The following is a 24439-nucleotide window of genomic DNA, read 5'->3' on the forward strand; positions in this document are numbered from 1 at the left end:
TGTTGACTACAACTGCCGAAGAATGCACACTTATCTAGGACCACCAACTCTACAGGTAATCACTGCATGGATTTAGCAGTGCAACCAAAAAATATGTATTGATTCACACAAGTTCACATTCAAGGGGAAACATCCAGTGTCAAATTTATAAAGGTCAGCCACACACTTATATATCAAAGCAAGCAAGACAGAGGAGTCCTATGGTTTTGTCATGCAGACATTGTAGTAGCACAGACTGTCAAAGTAAGAAGCCTCCAGGACACCAAGGCACTCGTTTATTATAACCCCCCCCCGCTCAGATAATGTTAATTACTGAAAGAAAGAAAAAAAAAAATTGGAATATAGCCTCTTTGCAGGCCTTTTCATTCTGTGTGGTACCAGGTCTCCTCTTCACACACACACCATGACCAGCTGCAAATATTGGCTCTTGAAAGTCTGATGGTGCATACACACTGTACAATTTTTTTGACCAATTTGGTTGAAAGACATTTCCATTGAACCCAGTGTCCTCGACGAAAGATATTGACGACAGACGAATGATGATGGGCATACCCGCCAGTTGTTCATCAACTGTGCATGCAGCTCAATTTGGATAGCTTTCAAAAAAGAGCCTATAAACTGTAGCTAGATCTTTTGTCAACATATTTGGTCCACGACTCTGGGTTCATCAGAAATCTTTCAACCAATTTGGTCAAAAAAATAAATAAATTGTACAGTGTGTATGCACCTTTACTCTGGGTACACACTATGGCCCTTATTCAGAGATGATTGCAGTACAAATTTAATTGAAAAATGGGCAAAACCATGTGCACTGCAGGTGAGGCAGATGTAACATGTGCAGAGAGAGTTAAATTTGGGTGGGGTCTGTTGAAACTGAAATCTAAATTGCAGTGTAAAAATAATGCAGCCAGTAATTACCCTGCACAGAAACAAAATAAAACACAAATCTAATACCCCTTTCACACTGCAGCTTTTAACTGTATTTTTAGCCTTTTAAACCAGTTAGAACTCCGGTGTGAAAGTGCCAGTCTGCATTTACCGGTTACAAATAACCGGTGCTTGCAAACGGGTAAAAAGTCCTACACAGTTCAGAGCCGGTTTTTATGCAGTGTGAACGGCTCTGAACCAGTATATAGGACTCAGGCAGCAGTTACAACAGAGCTGGTTATCAGCCGCACATTATATATGCACATATGCAATGATCGGCTCATTCATATGCGCATATGTAATGAGCGGCTCCTAGGCCCTTATTCTAGTTGATTCGGTCGGATGCGTATTTTCGGACAGGAACCGAGTGTTCTTAGCCCCGCCTTCCATACGGATCGCTCACACCCTCCTTTTGCGGTAAGACGGCGACTGAACGGACTGTGAGTGGATATTTCATGTGAACTCCTCCTCCATCTGTGGGAACCTCCCCTATCATTCGATGGTCGCCGACCATCGAATGCTGGACCGAGTGGTCAGGCATGAGCATTTTAAAGTAGTCAGCAGCCATTAAAAAAACAAACAAAAAAAAAAAAAAAACAGCTAGCATTGGGGAGGGAGAGATTACAGCCTCTGCTTAGGATCTGGACAGTTTGGGCTATTACCCCATCCCCTTAAAATACAGGGAGGTTATATTCCCTCCCTGGTAATAGTGGTCATAGGCACCTCTTGGACAGGACACTACAAGCACTGGGATAGAGAAGTGTGCTGGAGGGACACTAATGCTAGGTACACACCAGGACGACTAGGGCACGATTCTGTCAATTTAGATCCGATTCCGACCGGTTGTATGCAGATTGTGTGTACTATCGTGTGTTTTTGCCATTTATTTGATCCGATTCCGATCCAATGCGCGTTCACGCCGCTCGTTTGGTCGCATCTTTGGTCCTACGTGCTGCAGGTAGGATCCGTCAATCCCAGGCCGACCGACCGTCAATCGTATGCAGATCGTGAGTGTTTTTTGCCGCCTCCGTCGTCCGTCCGTCGGTGCGTCCGTCGTTTGATCCAGCCTATTTGAGTGGCATTTCCTAAACACTCCCCCGGCGCCATGTTTTTCCACATAGCAAACAGCGCTGGCGCAGCAGTTGGACTCTCCTTCTTGTCTCATCTCCCAGAACAACAACCTGGTATGTTTGCACTCCCAATGCTCTTCTATGCATGCCCACTGTTGCCACCAATGTATATAGTGTGTATAAAGCACTGGTTTGGCAACCGTGCACCCGACCATGTCACTGTTTTTTTTGGGTGGGCCCCATGTGTGTGTGTATACATATAACCAGTGTCCACCATTGCAGTATTCCAAGCACTCCTCTCTGCTAGGCCCCATTCACCTGTGTGTGTGTGTGTGTTTGTGTATATATAGATATATATACATAAACCATTGTCCACCATTGCAGTATTCCATGCACTCCTCTCTGCTAGGCCCCATTCACCTGTGTGTGTGTGTGTGTTTGTGTATATATAGATATATATACATAAACCATTGTCCACCATTGCAGTATTCCATGCACTCCTCTCTGCTAGGCCCCATTCACCTGTGTGTGTGTGTGTGTGTGTTTGTGTATATATAGATATATATACATAAACCATTGTCCACCATTGCAGTATTCCATGCACTCCTCTCTGCTAGGCCCCATTCACCTGTGTGTGTGTGTGTGTTTGTGTATATATAGATATATATACATAAACCATTGTCCACCATTGCAGTATTCCATGCACTCCTCTCTGCTAGGCCCCATTCACCTGTGTGTGTGAATAGCAATCTGCACAATAAAATGTATAGTGGTTTTCATAAAAGTTTATTAACATTTTAAATACTTAAAACATAAGAACTAGGTAAACTGGTGTAACTATAAAAATTTAAATATGAAACAAAACATGGGTATAACTATAACTATAAAAATTTAAATATGAAACAAAACATGGGTATAACTATAACAACTAAAATGGTTTTATCTTTTTACAGTCCCAATGTCCAACGCAAAGGAACAAGAGTTTTTGGAAGGGTTTATTGAAAAATATCGTACACACGAATGCCTGTGGAGAACAAAATCCAAGGAGTATTCAAACAAAATGAAAAGAAACCAAGCCTTGGAGGAGTTGGCACGCTACAGTCTTCCATTTCATCCAGAGGCCAATGTTGAATGGGTGAGGAAACGCATCCAGAATATGCGCACGGTGTTCTTAAAGGAACACAAGAAGATGGAGGCTGCAAAGAAGTCTGGTGCTGGAGTCGACGAGATGTATCAAACATCGCTCTGGTACTATGACCGGTTGACATTCACCCTCAGCCAGGAGTCGATGAGGACAGGAGTAGTCCTTATGGTAGAACATGAAAACCAAGAAGTCACGGCGCAGGAGGAGGAGGAGAATTCGCAGTCTGCATCGGTGAGTCTATTTTTTTGGCTATCTAATTGATTCCTCCTGCCAATCCACAGCGCCCTCCCCATTAAAGTAGGCCATGTACTCTTCCCTCACCTGTTTGGCTCGTGCACTCCCTGTGTAGCGTTGTGTTGGGGTTTGCAAGGAGGATATCTGCACTACCTCCTCTGGCAGTTCTTGGTCTTCTTGGAGTGCTGTGCCTGTAGCCCTTTGCTGTGTGGCTTTTCTGCGGAGCAAATTGTGCAGGACACAGCACGCCGTGACAACCCAGTCAATTTTGTCCACCCTCAGGTTAATGGCAGTGTGGAAAATGCGAAACCGGCTTGCCAGGATGCCAAAAGCATTTTCCACAACACGCCGTGCCCTGGATAGCCTGTAGTTAAAGATCCTTTTGTCATGGTTCAACCCCCTTTGCGCATATGGCTTCATGACATGCTCGTGCAGGCCAAAAGCCTCGTCAGCCACAAAAACAAAGTTAAGCCCCTGTTTAGTTTCCTGGACAGACGGCAAGTGAAGGGTGTTCGCTATGAGCCTTTCGTAGAACTTTGTGTCCTTGAAAGTGCCACCATCCGATGCACGGCCATTCCTTCCTACATCCAGGAAGATAAACTCATAGTTCGCATTAACAACAGCCATTAGTACAATGCTAAAATAGCCCTTGTAATTAAAATAGTAGGAACCACTATTGATAGGCTGGGCTATGCGGACATGTTTGCCATCAATGGCTCCACCGCAATTTGGGAAGTTCCATCGCTGTTCAAACTCCTCTGCGATGACTTTCCATTCATTCACGCTGGTAGGGAACTGAAATTAGAAGTAAATAGAATTGATTAGTAAACATGTTCAATTTTTTTACAGCTTGGTGACTACCCACCTGCAACCCCAGACCTATCTGTCCTATCTGAGAATGCATGCACATCGAACGAAGTTCCTACTCCGGCACGCACTCCGCCACCCACCCTGGAACCCACTCCACCACTCCCCCGTGCCAAAAAAATGCGTGGCAAAGGAAAAAAAGGAGAAGCAGCGGCACATGAAGAATTTATGATGCGGGCACATCAAGTCCTGCAAAGAAACCCGGACAAACATGACAACTACTTCACTTATGTGGCAGAGTGTGTTCGCAACATGGCTCCTGACCAGCAACTTACTTTTGAAAAGTTATGCATGGAGTTGGTGTATAATGGCAGTTTAGGGTATCTCAACAGTGGCACTAAAATAGTTGGCATTGGTAGTGCACCAGACACACCACTGTCATTAGAATCACCAGTGCCTACTCCGCCTGCCACCGTAGCAGGCCAGTCGAGCACAATTCCAACACATACCCAGTCAACACCTACACAGCCTTCTCAACCCCCCAAGTACCGTCAATTCTACAGTTCTTTACTGATAGAAGATCCAGAGTGTCCTGTTTTTGAGGATCTGTCTTAAAAAATAGGCTACTTTATCATTTACCATCGACATGGTCTCAGCTGCAGGTATGTGATGGCCACTGCTCACATGGCGTATGGCGCACATCAATGGGGCCGGGACCATTGCATCTGCGCCATGCGCCATGTGGGCCGCAGCCTTTACATATCTGCAGCAGACATCCTCTGCCGCACAGTACCTATCCCTACTGTTGTAAGGGCATGTTCCAGAAGTTACCAGAGTGTGTTTTTTTTGTTTATTTATATGCTGCTACCTGTACCTGCATTACCAGAGGGAGAACAGAATTCTCCTCAATCTGGATAGCAAACTCCATTTATTGCCCTTTTGTCTTTGCCAATAGTATGGGGTACTGTGCGGCAGACATGGTCTCAGCTGCAGGTATGTGATGGCCACTGCTCACATGGCGTATGGCGCACATCAATGGGGCCGGGACCATTGCATCTGCGCCATGCGCCATGTGGGCCGCAGCCTTTACATATCTGCAGCAGACATCCTCTGCCACACAGTACCTTATCCCTACTGTTGTAAGGGCCTGTTTCAGAAGTTACCAGAGTGTCTTTTTTTTCTTTTTATATGCTGCTACCTGTACCTGCATTACCAGAGGGAGAACAGGATTCTCCTCAATCTGGAGAGCAAACTCCATTTATTACCCTTTTGTCTTTGCAAATAGTATGGGGTACTGTGCGGCAGACATGGTCTCAGCTGCAGGTATGTGATGGCCACTGCTCACATGGCGTATGGCGCACATCAATGGGGCCGGGACCATTGCATCTGCGCCATGCGCTATGTGGGCCGCAGCCTTTACTTATCTGCGGCAGACATCCTCTGCCACACAGTAGCCCGTACTTAGTGGGAAAGTTTAAACTGGGTCATACATACTTAAATCTTTATATATAGTGTGTGTTTTTGTACAATATCTTTTATATATGGTATTATAATATATTTGTGTTGACACAATCTATTTACTATTTTACATGTTTTAACCATGAAAGGCCTAAAAAACCTGTTTCTGTCCTAGGCCTAAATTATAAATAAAAATATTTTGTTTGCACAATAAAGTGTACAGTGTATATTTCATCTTACCTTGCAATACTGGTACTGCAGCACCTTCACAATGGCTTTGCAGGTCTCCGGGATGATGAGGCCCAAAGCTTGCGGGGAGATGAGGGATCCAAACTTTAGGTCAGCAAGAGACCGTCCTGTCGCCAGAAACCTCAGGGTCACCACCAGCCGTTCCTCAGCAGGGATAGCCATGCGATACTTGGTATCCTGCTTCTCGATGTGGGGAGTCACCAGACGCAGCAATTCCTGGAATGTGGCATCATCCATCCTCAAGAAGTTACGAAAATCGTCTGGGTTATTCTCCCTGATGTCCCTGAGCAGTGGCATGTGCGAACGAGTCTGACGCTGAAGTAGCCACTGCTTTGTCCAGCATGATCTTTCTCTCCTGCGCTGGGCTCTCTGACGCCTGAGCTTCAAAACTGCATAATAGAGCAGGTACTGTTGCTGGTGACTACCCATCACTGCATTCTCCATAGTGCAGGGTTAAAAGACACTTTGTAATGGCAGGCAAAACAAAGTAATGTGTAAATAGCTATGTCCAGCAGGTATAAACCAAGCCTCACTAGTAACAAAGCAGAAATACACTGGTTTAAAATGGCTGCTGCTATTCCTATCCCCCTCTGCTAGTCCTCCCCCCTCTGCTAGTCCAGCCCCGTCATTCAAATTTCAAAGGCCCATCTGACGACGGTCGCATGTGTTCTTGCAAAAAAAACAAAAACCAGCGATCCGACCGTCTTAACGACCATCGCGGGCGCATCGGGATCGGATCTAGATCGTTCCGCAAAAAAACACAATTTTTGCTAATCGTTTGCTGGGGACTGCCTGGGAGCTCCCGGGAAGTCCAAGGGAAATCGTTCCATGGTCGTCTATCGGTCGTGAACGACGGTGGTCGTCCTGGTGTGTACCCTACTTAACTGCCAGCGGGGAACATCAAGCTAGCACTGTATACCATGAAGCAAGGAACCAAGTGCACATCACTATTCAGCTACACCTGCAGTGGATACATTTATTGTTATTTTATAATAATATGAAGTCTCATGCCTAATATAACCGTCACAGGGCCAAGTAAATCATCCCTTTCAGGTTCTACAAGCCCATAATCTTTGTATCAGTTATGTAGCCAAACTATTTATAATAGGACACAAAGCTAAGGACACGTTTCAATGGAAGACATGGTCTCATATTGGACATTTTAGACCTGGGGTAGCCAACTCCAGTCCTCGAGAGCTACCAAAAGTTATGCTGCTTTCAGACCGCAAAACTGGCTGTGACCCTGTATTTGGAAACGTTTCCAAAAACGGGTCTGCCAGGTAAAACCCCTTTCACACCGCATCTCTTAAACGGTATATTACCGTTTAAGTGCGGTTTTTTTGACACTGGCAGACCCGTTTTTGGAAACTTTCCAAAAACAGGGTCAAAGCCAGTCTTCAGCGCGCGCCGCCCCCGCGGGTTAACACCCCCAAATCCCCCCCACCCCAGGGCTAACAACCCCCCACCCCTGTGCAGCCGGTACCTCCGTTGCGTGATCCGGCACTGCAGTTGGTCGGGGAAGCCCTTTCAGAAAATGGCTGCCCCATAGGAAAACCAGTTTAAAAAAAAAAAAAAAAAAAACTGTCTTTCGTATGGGGGCAGCCATTTTCCGAAAGTCACTTTTCTTATAAGAAAAATGGCTGCCCCCATACGAAAGACAGTTTTTTTTTTAAAACAGGTTTTCCTATGGGGCAGCCATTTTCTGAAAGACGCTTTTTTTTCATAAGTGCTTCCCCGACCATACTTCACTGCCGGGATCCACAACGAAGGTACCGGCTGCACGGCGGGTGTCGACACACGCGCCGCGTGGGGGGTGTCGACACATGCGCGGGGGGGGCACTCCAGTGCTGCGAATATTTAATGAGTGCTCATTAAATAGTCGCTGCTCTGAATTAAGGACCCAGCTCATTGGCTGGGTCCTAAATACCGTTTCAGAAACGGTATTTTCAAACCGGTTAATTGGATCTGCACCTTTCAGACCGCACAGATTACCGTTTTAAAACGGTAAAAAAACGGCAATATACCGTTTACAAAGTGCGGTCTGAAAGGGGCATTAATGTTTTCCATATCTCCTCACAGAATCACAAGTGAAGTGATTAGTTCCACCTTTGGATCATTTATAATGTTTGTCAGTGAGTAATGAGTGCACCTGTGCAGCAGCTAGGTTGTCTGGAAAATGTGACCTGTTGGTAGCTCTCGAGGACTGGATTTGGTTACCACCGGTTTAGACCATCAAGCATTTGTGAATGAATGATGGCTTTTCAGATTTGCACAGTGTGTGCTTTTGGTTTGGCTTGTTGAGATTTTAGTCTATTAGTGTTCAGACAAAAATACAAGATCTGCCTTTCCCAATCTAAAATGCTTATTAACAGTAAATAGTATTTGAGAGTTCATAAACAGCCATAGATAGAAGATGCATGTAATGGCTCTGCAAAACCTGGCTACTGCAAAGCTTCCACTACAGAGCAAGTTACAGCTGTCTGCAGGTAGCAAGCAGGAAAATGTTGTACCCCACACTGCTAGATGGGGAATCAACTGGAGGATTGAAACAGAGAGAAAATGCAGACCCACGCATCATTCACCTCCTACCCAAAAGTGACAGCACGCTCCCACACAGACAGATATCCAAATTGCTAAACAGTTACATTCATGAGCTCTTATTCTTCCTGCACTTTAAACATGAAGTCAGCCATGCCCCCTGCACAGCAGGTCAGACTCAGCAATGACTTGTGTTCTATTAATCCTATATCCAGACAACCCCACCCCCACTATGTACAGTGCTTACCAGGACTATTTACCAAGGATCATAATAGGAGATGTTTATATAGAATAATGATTTAAATAAAGCAATATTTTTCTAAGCCTATAAGTTGCAAGTTATTTTTTTCTACACACACACCTCAAATCTTCCATTTCCACTGTACATGTGTGAACCAGGAAGTCACATGACATGCACAAATATACAAAAATGGCTGGCAAAGTGGTAAGACTTCGTACCCCTGCTAGCAAACATTACTTGAGAAATGTTCTGGCCAGATAAAAGAATCGCCCTGATAACAGGTGTCCTAGAACTTTGATAAGCAGCCAAAATCCAAGACAACCTGTGAACACACTATCATATACAACTTGTGCTTGCATAGGATTTTCACTCTTGTCACCAGAGAGTTGATGAACACTAATGGTGTGTACACACGGTGAGACTTGGCATGAGATTTTAGTATATAGTCAAAAATCGCATGCAGATTGCACAGGTTTTTTAACCTTGCAATCCGGATGTGTGCACCCGCACAGCACAAAATCGCAGCCAGATATACCCCTTTCACATTGCAGCTGTAACACGGTATATTGCCGTTTTTTTAGTGCTTTAAAACGGGTACAGCTGCAATGTGAAAGCTACATTGTCAATTTACCGGTTACAGAAAACCGGTATTTTAACACGTGTTAAAAGCAGGATCCTACACGTTTCTGAGCCGTTTTCCCTGCAGTCTGAACAGCTCAGAAACGGTATTTGCTACAAATGATAACCACACTTGATCCCCGCCCACAAGCAGGAAAAAAACATTTAAAATAACATTTTATGGCTTTCTATGGGTGAAACGGGTTGAATCTGAAAGGTACAAAACGGTATTTAAACTGCTATATACCTTTACATCATGCAATATGAAAGGGGTTTAACTGGCTTTTGACCAGTTTTAAGACACGTTTAGAAAAACGGGTTGAAAGCAGGTTTTTGCAATGTGAAAGCAGTATTAGACAGGGCTGCATTGACTACATAGTACAGATCTGTACTATACAGTCAAAATCGCATGCATGTCGTTTGGCTTGCTGTGCGATTCAATCGGATCGAATAGAACGGCCATCGACCGTGTGTACACACCATAACCACATTCATCCATACAATTTCAATGCTTAGAATTTATATCTACTAAAGACAGGTTATAATGCACTTCTGGAGGGTTTTTGACATAGGCAATAAAAAATAAAAAAATGTATTTGCCTTTAGTGTTCTATAACGATGAGGGGCTTCATGGTGGCAGAAATGCAACATAAGGCTAGTTTATATATTATTTACATAAAAGGGAGGGGGGGGGGGTATGCACAGAACACCCCATTACACAGGTATTGCAAAAGGTCCCTCAGCAGTGAGTACCTTCTCTGCAGCTATGGGAGTTATGAGGACACTTTCAAACATTTAGGCCAGTATCCTATTAGGTGCAATCTGTTTTTTTTTGTGGGGCGATTTAAGAACAAAAATAAATAAAAAAAAAAAAAAAAAAAAAAAAAAGGCACACAAAGCTTAAAGCCATGCGCACACAATGAGATATTGGCCAAAGGTCAATTTTGACTAGATGCACAAGAGATTTTGACTAAGCGATTTTGTCTAAGTTAAGGCCCATACACACTGGGTGACTGAGCTGAAAGTCGCTTAAAACAGCATGTTTGAGCGGCTTTCAGCTAAAAGTTGCCCAGTGAGTATGGACCTTAATGCTAGTCTATGATCTCGTCAAGATTGCCTTGCCTGCACAGTCAATCTATGCTAGTAAAATATTGACTAAGCAGGAGAAAAACTGGGATGTTTTGTCTAACTTTCCAGGAGATTTTGACTATCTAGTCAAAATCTCACCATGTGTACTCCCCTTATGCCCCAATAAGCAGATACCGGCCTTAATGTCAATTAGTGTGTAACAAATTTATTTCATGTAAATAATGTGCCTAAAAACAATTGTGGTCATATTGCCTAGTACACACTCAGCAGAAATTCAGAAGTGTCAGCCTATAAGATAGCGGCCAGGGCCTGATTATAGGTTCCAGGTGCCTTAGGCCAGGCATGTCCAACCTGTGGCCCTCCAGCTGCTGTAAAACTACACATGTGGAAGAAAGTGTTGTGAAACTACACATCCCCCATCATGCCTTGCATAGATTTAGCATTCCCAAAACTGTGGCAAGGCATGATGGGACTTGTAGTTTCAGGGCCATACAGCTGGAGGGCCATAGTTGGACATGCTTGCCCTAGGCAAACATGTAAATCCCCTTGTAATGCTGCTAATACAAGCATGTATGAGCGCACAGGGACTTGCCAGTCAAACTGCCCATGTGCATGTAATAAAGGTTACACAAATGGCATGTAGTATCTAAAGCTTGTGGAGGAGACTTTAGCTTTAGGCTGCCCAGCTGGCCCTGTAGCACAATGTACATTTATTTATTTATTTACAGTTTCTTATATAGCGCAGCAGATTCCGTTGCGCTTTACAATAGTAGACAGTGATAAGACAAACTGGGTAACAACAGACAGACTTGGAGGTAGGAGGGCCCTGCTGCAAGCTTACAATCTATAGGGATATAGGGGGAAACATAAGGACAGGCACCAGTAATAGCATAGCAGTTACAAGTCCAGAAGGGAAGCTATGTAATACATAAGTGCCTCGGAGGGTTATGCATGTAGAACTTAAATATGATAGGCTTGCCTGAAGAGGTGAGTTTTCAGGGAACGCTTGAAAGTTTGGAGACTGGTGGAGAGTCTTAATGTGCGTGGAAGGGCATTCCATAGGATGGGAGCAGCCCGATAAAAGTCCTGTAATAATGAATGGGAGCTAGTGATCCGTGCAGAAGAGAGACGCAGATCTTGTGTAGAGCGTAGTGGTCGAGATGGGAGATATTTTGTGATAAGTGCAGAGATATATGCTGGTGCAGTATGGTTAATAGCTTTATAAGCAAGTAGAAGTGTTTTATATTGAATACGGTAATATACAGGCAACCAATGGAGGGACTGGCAGAGCGGATCAGCAGACGATGAGCGTCTTGCAAGGAAGATCAGCCTAGCAGCAGCATTTAAAATTGATTGCAGTGGTGAGAGTCTGTTCTTGGGAAGACCATTTAGGAGACTATTGCAATAATCAATGCGGGATATAATGAGTGCATGGATAAGAGATTTGGTAGTGTCTTGTGTGAGATAGGGTCGTATTTTGGATATGTTTTTTAGATGCATGTAACATGATTTGGAGACAGATTGAATGTGGGGAAGAAAGGACAGTTCAGAGTCGAGGATGACCCCTAAGCAACGAGCTTGTGGGGTAGGGTAGATTATCGAGTTGTCAACAGCGATTGAGATGTCAGGATGGTAACTGTTCTTAGTTAGCGGGAATATAAGTAATTCCGTTTTGGAAATATTGAGTTTGAGTTGGCGACAAGACATCCAAGATGAGATGGCAGAGAGACAATCAGAAACTCGACCCAAAACCACTGGTGACAACTCTGGGGTTGATAGATAGATTTGAGTATCATCAGCATACAAGTGATACTGAAATCCGAAAGAGCTGATTAGTTTGCCAAGAGAGGAGGTATAGATTGAGAAGAGCAGAGGACCTAAGACTGAACCTTGTGAAACTCCGACTGACAGAGGTAATGAAGAGGAAGTAGAGTTAGAGAAGCGAACACTGAAAGAGCGATCAGATAGGTAAGATGTGAACCAGGAAAGGGCTGTATCATTAAGACCTAGGGAGTGTAGTGTTTGTAAGAGAAGAGCGTGATCAACGGTGTCAAAAGCAGCAGAAAGATCAAGAAGAATAAGTAGTGAGTAATGGCCTTTAGACTTAGCCGTTACCAGATCATTCACCACTTTAGTCAGTGCTGTCTCAGTGGAGTGTTGAGAGCGAAAACCTGACTGAAGTGGGTCTAATAGGGTGTTAGAGTTAAGAAAGTTTGTGAGGCGAGAGTAGACAAGTCTCTCCAGTAGCTTGGAGAGGCATGGGAGCTGAGATATAGGACGATAGTTAGAGAGAGAGTTAGGGTCAGAATTCTGTTTTTTTAGAATAGGAGTTATCACTGCATGTTTGAGCAGAGAAGGAAAAGTACCAGTAGTAAGAGAGAGATTGCAGATTTTAGTTAAGGTTGGAATAATCACAGGAGATAGATTTTTAATGACTTGCGCAGGTATAGGATCGAGAGGAGAGGTAGTAGAGTAAGAGGATAAGAAGAGTGCGGATACTTCCTTTTCATTTGTGGGCTCAAATGAAGAGAAAGTGCCAGAGGGTTCAGGTGGGAAAGAAAGAGGGTTAGAGGTTGTGGAAGAGCATACCATTTCATCTCGGATGTTATCAATCTTGTCCTTAAAGTAGGAGGCAAGTTCTTGTGCACTGATGGTAGCCGGTGGGGGAGGAGGGGGAGGGTACAGAAGAGACTTAAAGGTGTTAAAAAGTCGCTTAGGGTTGGTGGCATGAGAAGAGATGAGAGATTGGTAGTATGTTTGTTTGGCAGAGTCCAAAGCATTGCTGTAGGAGTAGTAGCTAGTTTTATATGCAAGGAAATCAGTCGTACTACGAGATTTGCGCCATTGGCGTTCTACTTTACGTGAATGATTTCGTAGTTGTCTTGTAGTTTTGGTGTGCCACGGTTGGCATCTAAGCCTACGCGGGGTGTAATGGGTAGCTGGAGCCATGTCATCAAGGGCTGTTTCAAGAGTCTGGTAGAGGTGGGAAACAGCAGAGTCAGGAGAGGTAAATGTAGAAATTAGTGAGAGCTGTTGTTGCAGGGAGGTGGTAAGTTGTGGAAAATTAATTGCATTAGTATTTCTGCGGGTTAGAGTAGGCTTGCATGATTTCAGTGTCAGTGAGCTTGGGGTAATGGAAGAGAGTGAGAGGGTAATGAGATTGTGATCAGAGAGAGGGAAGGGAGTGTTAGTAAAATCAGAGACTGAGCACAGCCTGGTGAAAACAAGGTCAAGGCAGTGGCCTTCCTCGTGAGTAGAGGAGTCAGACCACTGGGAGAGGCCGAGAGAGGAGGTTAGAGAGAGGAGTTTGGAAGCATGCAAAGATGGTGGACTGTCAATAGCAATATTGAGTCACCCAGGATGACAGTGGAGATGTCAGAGGATAAGAAATGGGGGAGCCAGGCAGAGAAATCTTCTAGAAATTGAGTTTTGGGAAGCCCAGGTGGGCGATAGATAGCAGCAACACGCAGAGAGAAAGGGGAAAAAACCCTAATAGAGTGAACTTCAAAGGATGTAAATGTGAGTGAAGGAGCAGATGGTAGAACTGAGTATGTGAAGTCTTGTGACAGTAATATACCAACCCCACCTCCTTTACAGTTACCAGGCCTGGTTGTGTGAGTGAAGTGGAAACCACCATGTGACAGTGCTGCAGGCGAGGCAGTGTCGGATTGTGTGAGCCAGGTTTCTGTAACTGCCAGCAGGTTGAATTTGTGAGAGATAAAGAGGTCATGGATGGATGTTAATTTATTGCAAACAGAGCGTGCATTCAATAGGGCACATTTAAGTTGTTTGGAGTGTGGTGGGAGGCAAGTGATATTAATGAGGTTAGCCGAATTTCTAGGCATAAAACCAGTAAACTCTGAGTGGGACAGGTGGTTTGGGCCTGGGTTTGGTGATATGTCACCAGCTAATAAGATTAGAAAGGAGAGATAGATAAAGGTGGATGTTTGTGTTTTTTTGTATTGGTGGTGGGATGTGGATGTGAAAGTACAAGTAGAGAAGTAAGTAAAGAGCTCATGAGTGTTTAGAAGAGGGGAGTGAATAATCGAAGAGGCAATGTGCACAGAGTGGTGAGTGTCAGGGAGATGATAGTATGAGTGAAGTTTGGTGAAAATTCCATGTAATGAAATGAGAAGTAGCAGTTTGGTGAGCATGATGTAATAATGTGTATTGTGAAGTTTGGTGAAAATTCCATGTAATGAAATGAGAAGTAGCAGTTTGGTGAGCATGATGTAATAATGTGTATTGTATTTACCTCGCTTGATGTTGTTCAATGTTTTTCAACTGTTTTTTTAACTGTTCTTTAAAAGTAATATCACTTTGTAATTTCTAACTCAGAGAACTGCCCAGGCAGAGGACTGCCTTATAAGTGAAGATATATACCAAGTCTGATTAGAAGAGGCTACAGCTGAGGGCACATGACCAGCTAATCAAAGGACATCAATTAGCTTGTTTTAAATAAATACTAGCCAAAAATATATACCCTAATAAATTAGGCCTCACTGACAACAGCTTCAAACAGGTTATGCAAAGGCTAGAAACATCCTTAACAATACAACACTGGTTCTGCAATTGCCATAATTCAGATTAGCAGTTAAAAGTGATTTCAGGAGACAAATGAAAAGTCACATACATGGAATAATTACTGCAAGACCTCAATAGGAGTATATGCAGAGCGCTGGTACTTGTAGTGCTGACAAATGAAAAGTCACATACATGGAATAATTACTGCAAGACCTCAATAGGAGTATATGCAGAGCCTGGTACTTGTAGTAATGGATCCATCAGCAAGTTCCATTGGCACAGACAATAGCCAACAAGCATGGAATAAATTGGGCCTTGGTTTTATTCCTCGGCTGTCACCTGCAGGGCGACCACCAGTCCTGGCGCCCTAGGCTGCAGTCTAATCAGCCACTAATGGCAGCTTACATTCTGTAGGTGAGAACACCAAAAGCAGCTTTACACCTAGAGAATTTACCTTACACAGAACAGCTTTGTTTTACTACTAAAGTGTATGAGCCATGTTTGGTTCTGTGCACATTAGCCAAGCTTGGCTACACGCAGCAAAAGCTATTCATGTGAACAGGATATCATGGTAATATGCTCCTTTGTTTTACAAAGTCACTCCCTTGTACAAGTCAAGGTCGAACAATTCTGGTACACCGTTACTTAGCACATGTCCATTGATCTGCTTTCTAGCATACTAAAAGGTGTTCTTGTGCTACATATATGTATACTTTGAGAGGAATCGGTACATCTGTCAGACCCCACTTAGGTCTACTGTCATTAGGTCGACCCCACTAGGTCGACTGGCAGGAAGGTCGACATGACTTAAGGTCGACATGGGGTTTTCACTGTTTTTTTACCCGAATGTCGACATGGACACAGTTGGCAAAGAGAATCGGACCCTCGCATTGCTTCGGGCACGGTGGCTCGCGTCGCTCGCCACAGCTTTAATAACCTTCTCCACGCCCTAGTGGATGGTAGGGCATGAAATACCGCCTGTCAGCACATGTCGGCTCAAAAAACAGTGAAAAACCCATGTCGACCTTATGACCAGTCGACCTTCCTCATGTCGACCTTTATGCAAATTCGACCTTAAGTCAGGTCAACCTTCCTGCCAGTCGACCTAGTGGGGTCGACCTAATGACTGTAGACCTAAGTTCATTCTAATAGATGACCGCTTCCCCTTTGAGAGGTTACACTACTGACAAAAGGGTATGGGTAAAACTCAAACAGGACCCCAGAACGCAGACCAGACAGGCTCCATTCATCAATCGATCCAGCACTGGATCAATCGATCCAGTGCTAGGGGTGTTCCATCTGGTGGGCCTGTTTGACACCTGTCACCAGGGAGAGGAAAAGAAAAACCACCTCCCTGCATTGTCCAGGGTTGCAATGAGAATCATAATGGTCCGGACCACACTGGGAGGATGCAATCTCCCCTACCCCATGTCCCTGGTGAAAGCTATCACAGGGAATCCCACTACAAGCTCTCGAATGCAGAGTTGGATGTCCGGTCCGGCGTTCCGGGTGGTCTTGTCTGGATCCTGTTTTTACTTAGTCCCCTGACAAAAGGGCACTTTCAACACACAAAAAAAAAAAAAAAAAAAAATAATATATATATGCATTTCAGAGGCCAAAGTAATTCTTTAGCATCGTGCTTGTGTCCGATCTACATTACATCTTTTCGAAGGAGAATGAATACAAAAAAAGGGTTCTATTGTGTGTAAAGGTTACAATAACATATTGCAACAGAGATAAACAGATTATGTAGGTCACAAGACAAACACAAGCTATTATACACAGCACCCACTGCTTGAGAACGAGGAAAAAAAAAAAAATATATATATATATATATATATATATATATATATATATATATATATTCTTATATTCAGTTTCACATATTCCGTAGCACTTTACAGAGAATATTTGGCCATTCACATCAGTCCATTAAACCATCCGTACTGCCCATATATTTTAGATATTAAAACAAGTTAATTAATTCTAAAACCACTGGTAAAATATTCATGTATTACCCCGACTTCCCCTGCAAACACTGTATCCAGTCACTTTCCAGCAGCAAGTTCGGTCAATACACCACTGCCCTAGTAAAACACAAATATGGTACCTACCAGAGATATCCTGCTGCAGACAGAACACATTTGCATAGTGAATTCTGGCATCAGTGTTGGAATGGCATCATTAGGAAGATTTGAGATCTATAGTGCTGAGATGGGCAACAGGCAGCTTTAGGGGGACTCACTTGACCCTCCACTTGAAGATATTCTGTCATATTTGTTGTTAACATATGGTCTTTAGAAGAAGCTAGACATTACAATAGAAAGGGATCACCACCATTGTTTATTAATGCTGAGATTGATGTGTGGCCCTCAAGAATTACACAATGCAGCCCCAAAAGTATCAGAACACCTGTCCAAGCTATAGGGCAGCAGCACATTTCCAACAATAAAGTACTACACACATTAGAAGCCATGACAGATACCTGTGCAAATGGCTATGAAAATCTTCATTGAGTTCCAGTATCACTAGTGGCTAATTACCAAGGAGCAGTTACTCCTATTATAATAAAATGCACACACAAGTCCATCAGGTTGTGAATAGGTTAAATTCATTGCAGATCTAGGCTAAATCCACACACAAACACAGGAAAGAACAGGCAGCTTCTGTGGGTTTGCAGCACCAAAGACAGTGACTGCGGAACATAACCAGATTTTATTTGCATTTAGCAGAAAATACATAGGATAAAAGAAAAAACCACAATGGCAACAACCAAAATGTTGAAATAGCCTGTTTTATTATATACTTAAAGCAATTCATTATTATATGCAAATGGTGATATGTATACTACAGTATATGCCCAATCAACAGGCATTAGCTGTCTTGTATTTTGAAGCATCAGCTGGGCCTATGAATAGCAGAGCAACAGGTACCTCCCCCAATGTTTCTCTGCAATTATGCACAGATCTCAACATAGCCTTTCTGTGACAAGGGCTGGAGGTAATTGAAACTAAAATTAATTTTCCACTTGTAGATTACTTATGAAGCCGAAGTAGAAGAATCAGATACGACCACAGACTAACCAATTATATAATTCTACACTGTGATCTCTAATCTAAGAGGGTTGATGCTAATGTTGTAATTTACACAATAAAACCATGTTAAAATACGTAGTACAGTACCAGCAAATAATATACAACAATCCCCACTAAAAATACAGATCATCAATACTTGAGCATAAAACAAAGGCAAGAATGTACCTTATGGAACAGATAAAACAATAGCAGATTACAATAACGCTATTAACAATACATAAAAAGAAAATCCCAATAATAATAATAATAATGATTAAATAAAGAGGGGGGGGATAAGGGGCACAGGAATGGCACTGCAGAAGCCCTGTGTGTTGCGCATGTAACTTTGCCAGCATTCTACATCTCATATCCCAAGTTACCAGGATTCTGCCACAGACCGTAACCAGAGGGGCACAGGAGGGCAGTCACATTACCCAGTGATGTCGGACTGGCGCCCACCTGCATGGGGCACTCCGGGGAGTAAGCAGGACTAGCACCCTGGACAGCACCAGGTGACCCAAGAGTAAGGGGGGACTCAGCCGCCACACCAGCAGCACCGTGCCCCGCACACAACCACGCAGTACGTTCAGGACTGATGGGCAGGGAGCCGCAGGCAGGTCACACAGAGCCCAGGAACAACAAGTGGCACCGGGCAGCAGCACTGGCACTATGCAGTGCTCGCCGGGTCAGAGCGCTCTCGCCCAGCAGCACTTCCACGACTGGGGGTGAGCTGCAGGTAGAATGGGGGGTCCTCACCTTGTACACATTCTCGGTCAGCCGGTGCACCTCGTCCGAGCGGGACATCTTGCTGCCATACACCGAGGGCGCCCGCGTCCCGCACTCCAAGCGTTGGCTACAGAAGCTGCTACACTCTTCCCTGCCGTGTGGGCGCTTATATACCGGGAGGGCGGCCTCCTCACCGCCCCGGACCGCCCCCTCCCCGCCTCATGCCCAAGTCAGGAAGCTGCCTCAGCTCCTGTATGGAGCCGCCCCTTAGATCGCCTAACGCCAGCCACGGCGTGTATGGTGCGGGACATCATTTTTGGTGGGGGCGCGAGTGCCAGGTTCTGCCCAGGGCATTGTACTGTGTGAGGGTAGTAGTACTGCTGTCCGGGAACGTGGTGTAGATGTAGACGTACTAGTGTGCTGGACAGGGGGCGTGACCAGGGCGTGTTCTATCCAGACATACGGGGGGTTACTTAACATTATGACCCTCTGCAGGAGGGATACAATGCTGCTCTGTTTCTGGACTTCCCTCCTAATGTGTGATTGCCATCACCTAATTTTTACAGGTTCATGTGTAAAGAAAGGTATTTCCACACAGGTGGTAGCAATCATACATTACGAGGAAAGGCCAGAAACAGAGCATTGTGCCCCTCCTGTAGAGGGTCATGTTGGGAGGTATGTGGTAATTAAGCTAGGGCATGTACATTAGTAAGGCATACTTGCCTACCTGACCCTCTCCATGAGGGAGAAATGCTCTGTTCCTGGACTTCCCTAGTAATCATAGGCGAATCTAGAATTTATGGTAATGGGTGGTCCCAGATCTAGACACAATAGTAGGGGGGACCTTTGCGTGGCTTAGCCGCACAGCAAAAAGGGGGCGTGGCCTCATGGGAAGGATGCGTGACATCACAAAAAGGGGTGTGGTATTACCCTTTAGACCATACACCATGCATCATAGTACCCATTACACATGATGCCGCACACATAATGTCCCTTACACATGATGCTGCACACATAATGCCGCTTACACATGATGCTGCACACATAATGCCGCTTACACATGATGCTGCACACCATAATGCCCCTTACACATTAAGCGTAAGGCCCCCACATACCACCACTTGTAGCGTCCCTTAAGCAATGCCCCCAAAAGTGCCACTTACTGTAAATTTTTATATGAGCCTTCGCTGCTGCTGCTGCTGCAGGGAGAGATGGAGAGCGGTGCAGCTGCTTCTATGGGGAGAGGAGCAGAGCGCAGCGCAGAGCACGCTCCCACTCCCCTCCTGGTGTCCACTCTAGCCGAGTGGACATTTTAAATATTGTGCGTGCTGTTGCGTGACGTCGGGGGAGCACACGGGGCGCCGACACCACATGATTAAAGGGGGGGCAGGCTGAGGTGAAAGCGGGGAGAAGAATTGGAGCGGAAGCTGCAGCGGTGACAGCCATTGACAGCTGGGCAGAGAGCAGGGGGCGGCCGGCTGTATTCAAAGCACTGCAGGTTACGGCTGTTTGAAATAATACCCCTTTCACAACAGAAAATGCAGGGATTTACCCGGGAATATGATCCCAGGATCATGCAGGGACATTCCCAGGCTGACCCCTTATACACCAGCCTAGTCCCTGCATTTTCTGGTGTGAGGGGGAGAGACAACCACTCCCCTCTCCCTACCCCCCTTTAACCAACCAGCTATATTTTCAGAACCAACTGACCCATTTACATGAGACGCAGTAGCGCATGCAGGGGGGGGTTTCTGAGTACCCAGAAACCCCCCCAGGAGTCTAAGGGCCCTAGATTGAAAGCTGAGGGACCCCTCTTTCAATGGGTATAAGAATTTTAAAAATCGGCCCTAGGGAACCGGAGATATCTGACTTCAAAGCAGTGGTCCCCATCCAAGCCTGTTAATTGCTCTTCCCAGTCAGATTTTTCAGGTTCTGTCTGACTTAGAGTTTTTCTGAGGACTCTGCTCCTTTGAGGGACACTAGTAGCTTGTCTCTACTATTCCCAGAACCAGAGATATCAGCCTTCCAGCAGCTGGTTACTGCTCCAGCTCCACACACCTGGTATGTAGTTTTATATGCTCATTGGCAGATTGTTCTGCCTCCTGAAATCTGATCCCCTAGTCCCAATACCATTTGGTAGGTGGGATTCTCTAGTTTTTAATTCCATTAAAATCTAAGAAATCTATTTCCGGGAACTGGAGATATCTCCAGTCAAGCAAACTGTCCTCCCACCAGAAAATTATGAATAATAAGCCCACTCCACTATACACCCCTCCTCTGCATATTAAACATCCTCTACCACCCTGGAAGTTATGTATCAGTGCCCCTTCATTCAGCCCAATGCCCTCTTCTCCCACCCCATCTCCCACCATCTGTGCAGTAAAGGGGTAATTAGTGGAAATTACTAATCCAGGCCCTACATGCCGAGCGGTTGATATAATACCCCCTACCACCCGCGGGACATCAAAGCTTCCCCCACCCCTGTCTGTCTGTCTGGGCATATACTGGGTCACCTAAGTGTCCATCTCTGTGCTTTGCTCCGCCCCTCTGGAAACCCCCTTCTGAAAATCCTGCGTTTGCCCCTGAGACCAGTATCATATTGAAGAACTTTTGAGTTGGCTTCGAATGATTTTGGTCCCGTGAAACTGGGCTGTTTGGTTCCAGAGAAATCTTCCCTCAAAGAACATAAACAGTCATGAAATTACATTTAAGAAATGTAAAAAAAAAATGGTTTAACCTCAATATCCCTGGAACCAATTAACCCATATGGATCCAGCCTGTGATCAGATTGAAGGCCCAGCGATTTGGGTTCAACTGAGATCAACCTCGAGCTTCAGTGATGCCGAAGGGGGAACTGGCAGCCGTTGAACTGGGTGGGGGTCGGAATTAGCGGGTCCCATGTTATCCTATAGGGATTGCCTGGCATTATTTCCGGTTCCCAGGGGGCTAGAGACACTGGGCTGGGCTCGTTGGAAAGCCCCATCCCTTAGCTACAAAATGGGCTAATGGGTGGTCCTGTGCACCCTCGGACCACCCCCTAGATTTGCCTATGCTAGTAATGTATGATTGCCATCACCCAGTGGTGTAGGTTCACACCAGGTGCCCGGAGGCGACAAAGAGCAATGCCCACTACACGTTTTGTCACACACTGCGATACCCATTACACGTTTTGCCACACACCACGCTAAAAATTTAGACCTCAATGCCTATTACATGTCACACACCCATTACATATTTTACCCATGCCATAATGTCCATTACACGTTATGCCACACACCATAATTCCCATTACACATCATGCCACAAGACATAATACCTATTACATATTACATCGCACGCCATAATGCCCATTACACGTTATTCCAAACACCGTAATGCTCCCAAGTTAGCATATCCTATCCCCACAAGCAAATGACAATGAATTAGCAATTAATTCCATTTCAGAGAAATTACATTTTTGTTCCAAAGTCCTTCCAAATATGAAAGATGTTAATTTCTCCCAAAGAGCTCTCTTAGTAGTTGACAGCAATGCTGCTGTAAAGAGAAATAGCATTATCGGGACAGTAGAGTGTTGCAACAGGACCCATAAATAAGTCAGGTAAGAAAATGGGGAATTAGTGAAATTAGAGATGTCATAATGGTGAGTGAGATCAAGTGGGAGGATGAGGAGATCCACTGAGAGAGATCAAAAGGTGAAAGGCTTCAACATCAAAGGAGATTTATACTGGGGGTTCCAGGGGTATGAATTGAAAGGAAAAGTAAGGAGACAGTGAATGAAGAAAGTGAGTAGCAGTGCGAGTCGTATGGGTGTAATAAACTGGTGGGTTTTCAGAATGAACAGTCTGGGAAGATATTCATCAAGCAGGGAATGCTAAAGGCAGGTGACGGGGTTGTGGTATATATGGTTGACATTCACTACCTCAACACCTATGGAAGGTTGACATACAAGCCAAAGGTCAACATGAACATGGTGGATACCAGAAAAGGTTGACACAGGTTTTTCAGTTTTTTTTTGTCCACCACACCCCCTCGTATGGCTGGGAGCGCTCACCATGCTTCAGCAACGGTGCTTCGCTGTGCTCGGCACACGATCATATCCCTATGCCCACTGGGATGGTAAAGTATGAGCAAGTCGGTTTAAAAAAAAAAAAAGTATCAAAAATCATGTCAATCTATTCCTGTGCTGACCATTTTGCTTGTGTCAACATTCTGTCATTGTCCTTCTTAGATGGACAAAACCATGTCCACTGCAGGGGGGCAGATGTAACCTGTGCAGAGAGAATTAGATTTGGGTGAGTCATTTTGTTTGTGTGCAGGGTAAATACTGGCTGCTTTATTTTTACACTGCAATATAGATCTCACTTTGAAGTAAAACCCCACCCAAATCTAATTCTCTCTGCACAAGTTACATCTGCCACACCTGCAGTGCACATGGTTTTGTCCATCTAAGAAGGATTTTGTCAGAAAGAGTGAACTAGAATAAGGCCCATAGTACTTTTGAATCCTAGTAGAATATTTTAGACCAAGAGTAGGGAAAGGGAAAAAATTATATTTGACTTATCTCTAGCCTGATTGACAAGGACAAGACGCATGAGTCTGACACCACCCAACCTTCCTTATATAAAGGTTAGCAGAACCGATATTTTGATTTTGCTTCTCTGAAGATCCTCATACAGGGGCTGATTAAAACTTTTTGCAGCCCTTCCACACTAGAGTGAAATCCCACCCCTGTGCATGGCTGCACATCCATTGGAATTCACTCACCATGCAATGGGTCTTCCCCCTGTGTGCAGCACTGCATAAGTATAGATGGCTACGATGGCTGTTGGGGAGATCGGGGCTGCTGATGATGTCAGGTGGCTAGCCATCACTGGCTTCATTCACAGAGAGCCTTGCACATGCGCACAGCATACCATGCGTATGCGTGGCCTATTGCTAATCGGCAGGGCCGAATTCGCAGCCCTGCAACGGGTTCTGAATCAACCCCACGGTCACACCTGAAGCCAACTCTGCTAGACATTGCCAGAGTTGGGCCCAATATTTTCCATTTAACAGATTGAGGACCCCTTGTAATTGCATGCACTTCTTAGTGAGGGTTGGTCCAAGAGTAGCAAAATGAATTGTGGGATGGGAAGAGGAAAAGATGCTTGTATTTACAAGTCTCTCTTCTCCTTCCATAAGGAATGTCAAGTTAGCAATAAAGTCTATTAGTCGTGAGAAGTATTCTTCTATTATCCTGATGTGATCCTAAGCACTGATCTGCTCAAGTGAATTTGATCATGTGACCTGCAGACTGGTGTTCCTTCGTATTGAGTCACATCAGTTGCTGTAGGTTCACTATTCTGTTAAGTGTTCTTGACAATTCTGCATTGTCTAGGATCTCCACCCACTGCCTATCCATTTCCATTCCCCTGCATTCAGTGGGCTTGAAAAAAAAAATGTAACCACACTCAATTATTCTGGTTAGAGTGAAAGATTTCTGTCCTGCAATGTTCATTTCTGTTGCTGACCCAGATTATTTTGACCTACCTTTGATCTCCTGTTGCTGTGACCTATATTGAGCATTTTCTCTGCCACCTGCCTGAACTTGGATTGTGACATGTTTATTCTTCTCGTCCACTTGCCTGACTTGACCATGTTTCAGTCTTAAGGTGGCCATACATCAGGAAGACCGGTCTTGCAATCATGATTGTGTCCAATTTCGCTTCAACTCCCCGGCAGTCCTAGGTGGTTTTTTGAC

The 24439-nt window shown here is 44.7% G+C and overlaps 1 protein-coding gene across 11 annotated transcripts in view; it reads right to left on the minus strand.

Moving 5' to 3' along the window:
• The window catches only part of BAIAP2 (BAR/IMD domain containing adaptor protein 2), a 199357-nt gene extending 180473 nt beyond the window's left edge, over positions 1 to 18884 (minus strand). For all 11 annotated transcript variants that reach the window (XR_014444596.1, XM_083148820.1, XM_083148825.1 and 8 more), the window contains exon 1: positions 18730 to 18884. Coding sequence is in view for 10 of the 11 variants with exons in the window: in XM_083148820.1 (XP_083004946.1) it covers positions 18730 to 18777 (48 nt within the window). In the remaining variant the exon portion in view is untranslated. The remainder of the gene's footprint in view (positions 1 to 18729) is intronic.
• Between the last annotated feature and the right edge of the window lie 5555 nt (positions 18885 to 24439).

Source organism: Crinia signifera, chromosome 6 (genome assembly GCF_055691185.1).
Source record: "Crinia signifera chromosome 6, ASM5569118v1, whole genome shotgun sequence".
In the NCBI taxonomy this organism is placed as follows: Eukaryota; Metazoa; Chordata; class Amphibia; order Anura; family Myobatrachidae; genus Crinia; species Crinia signifera.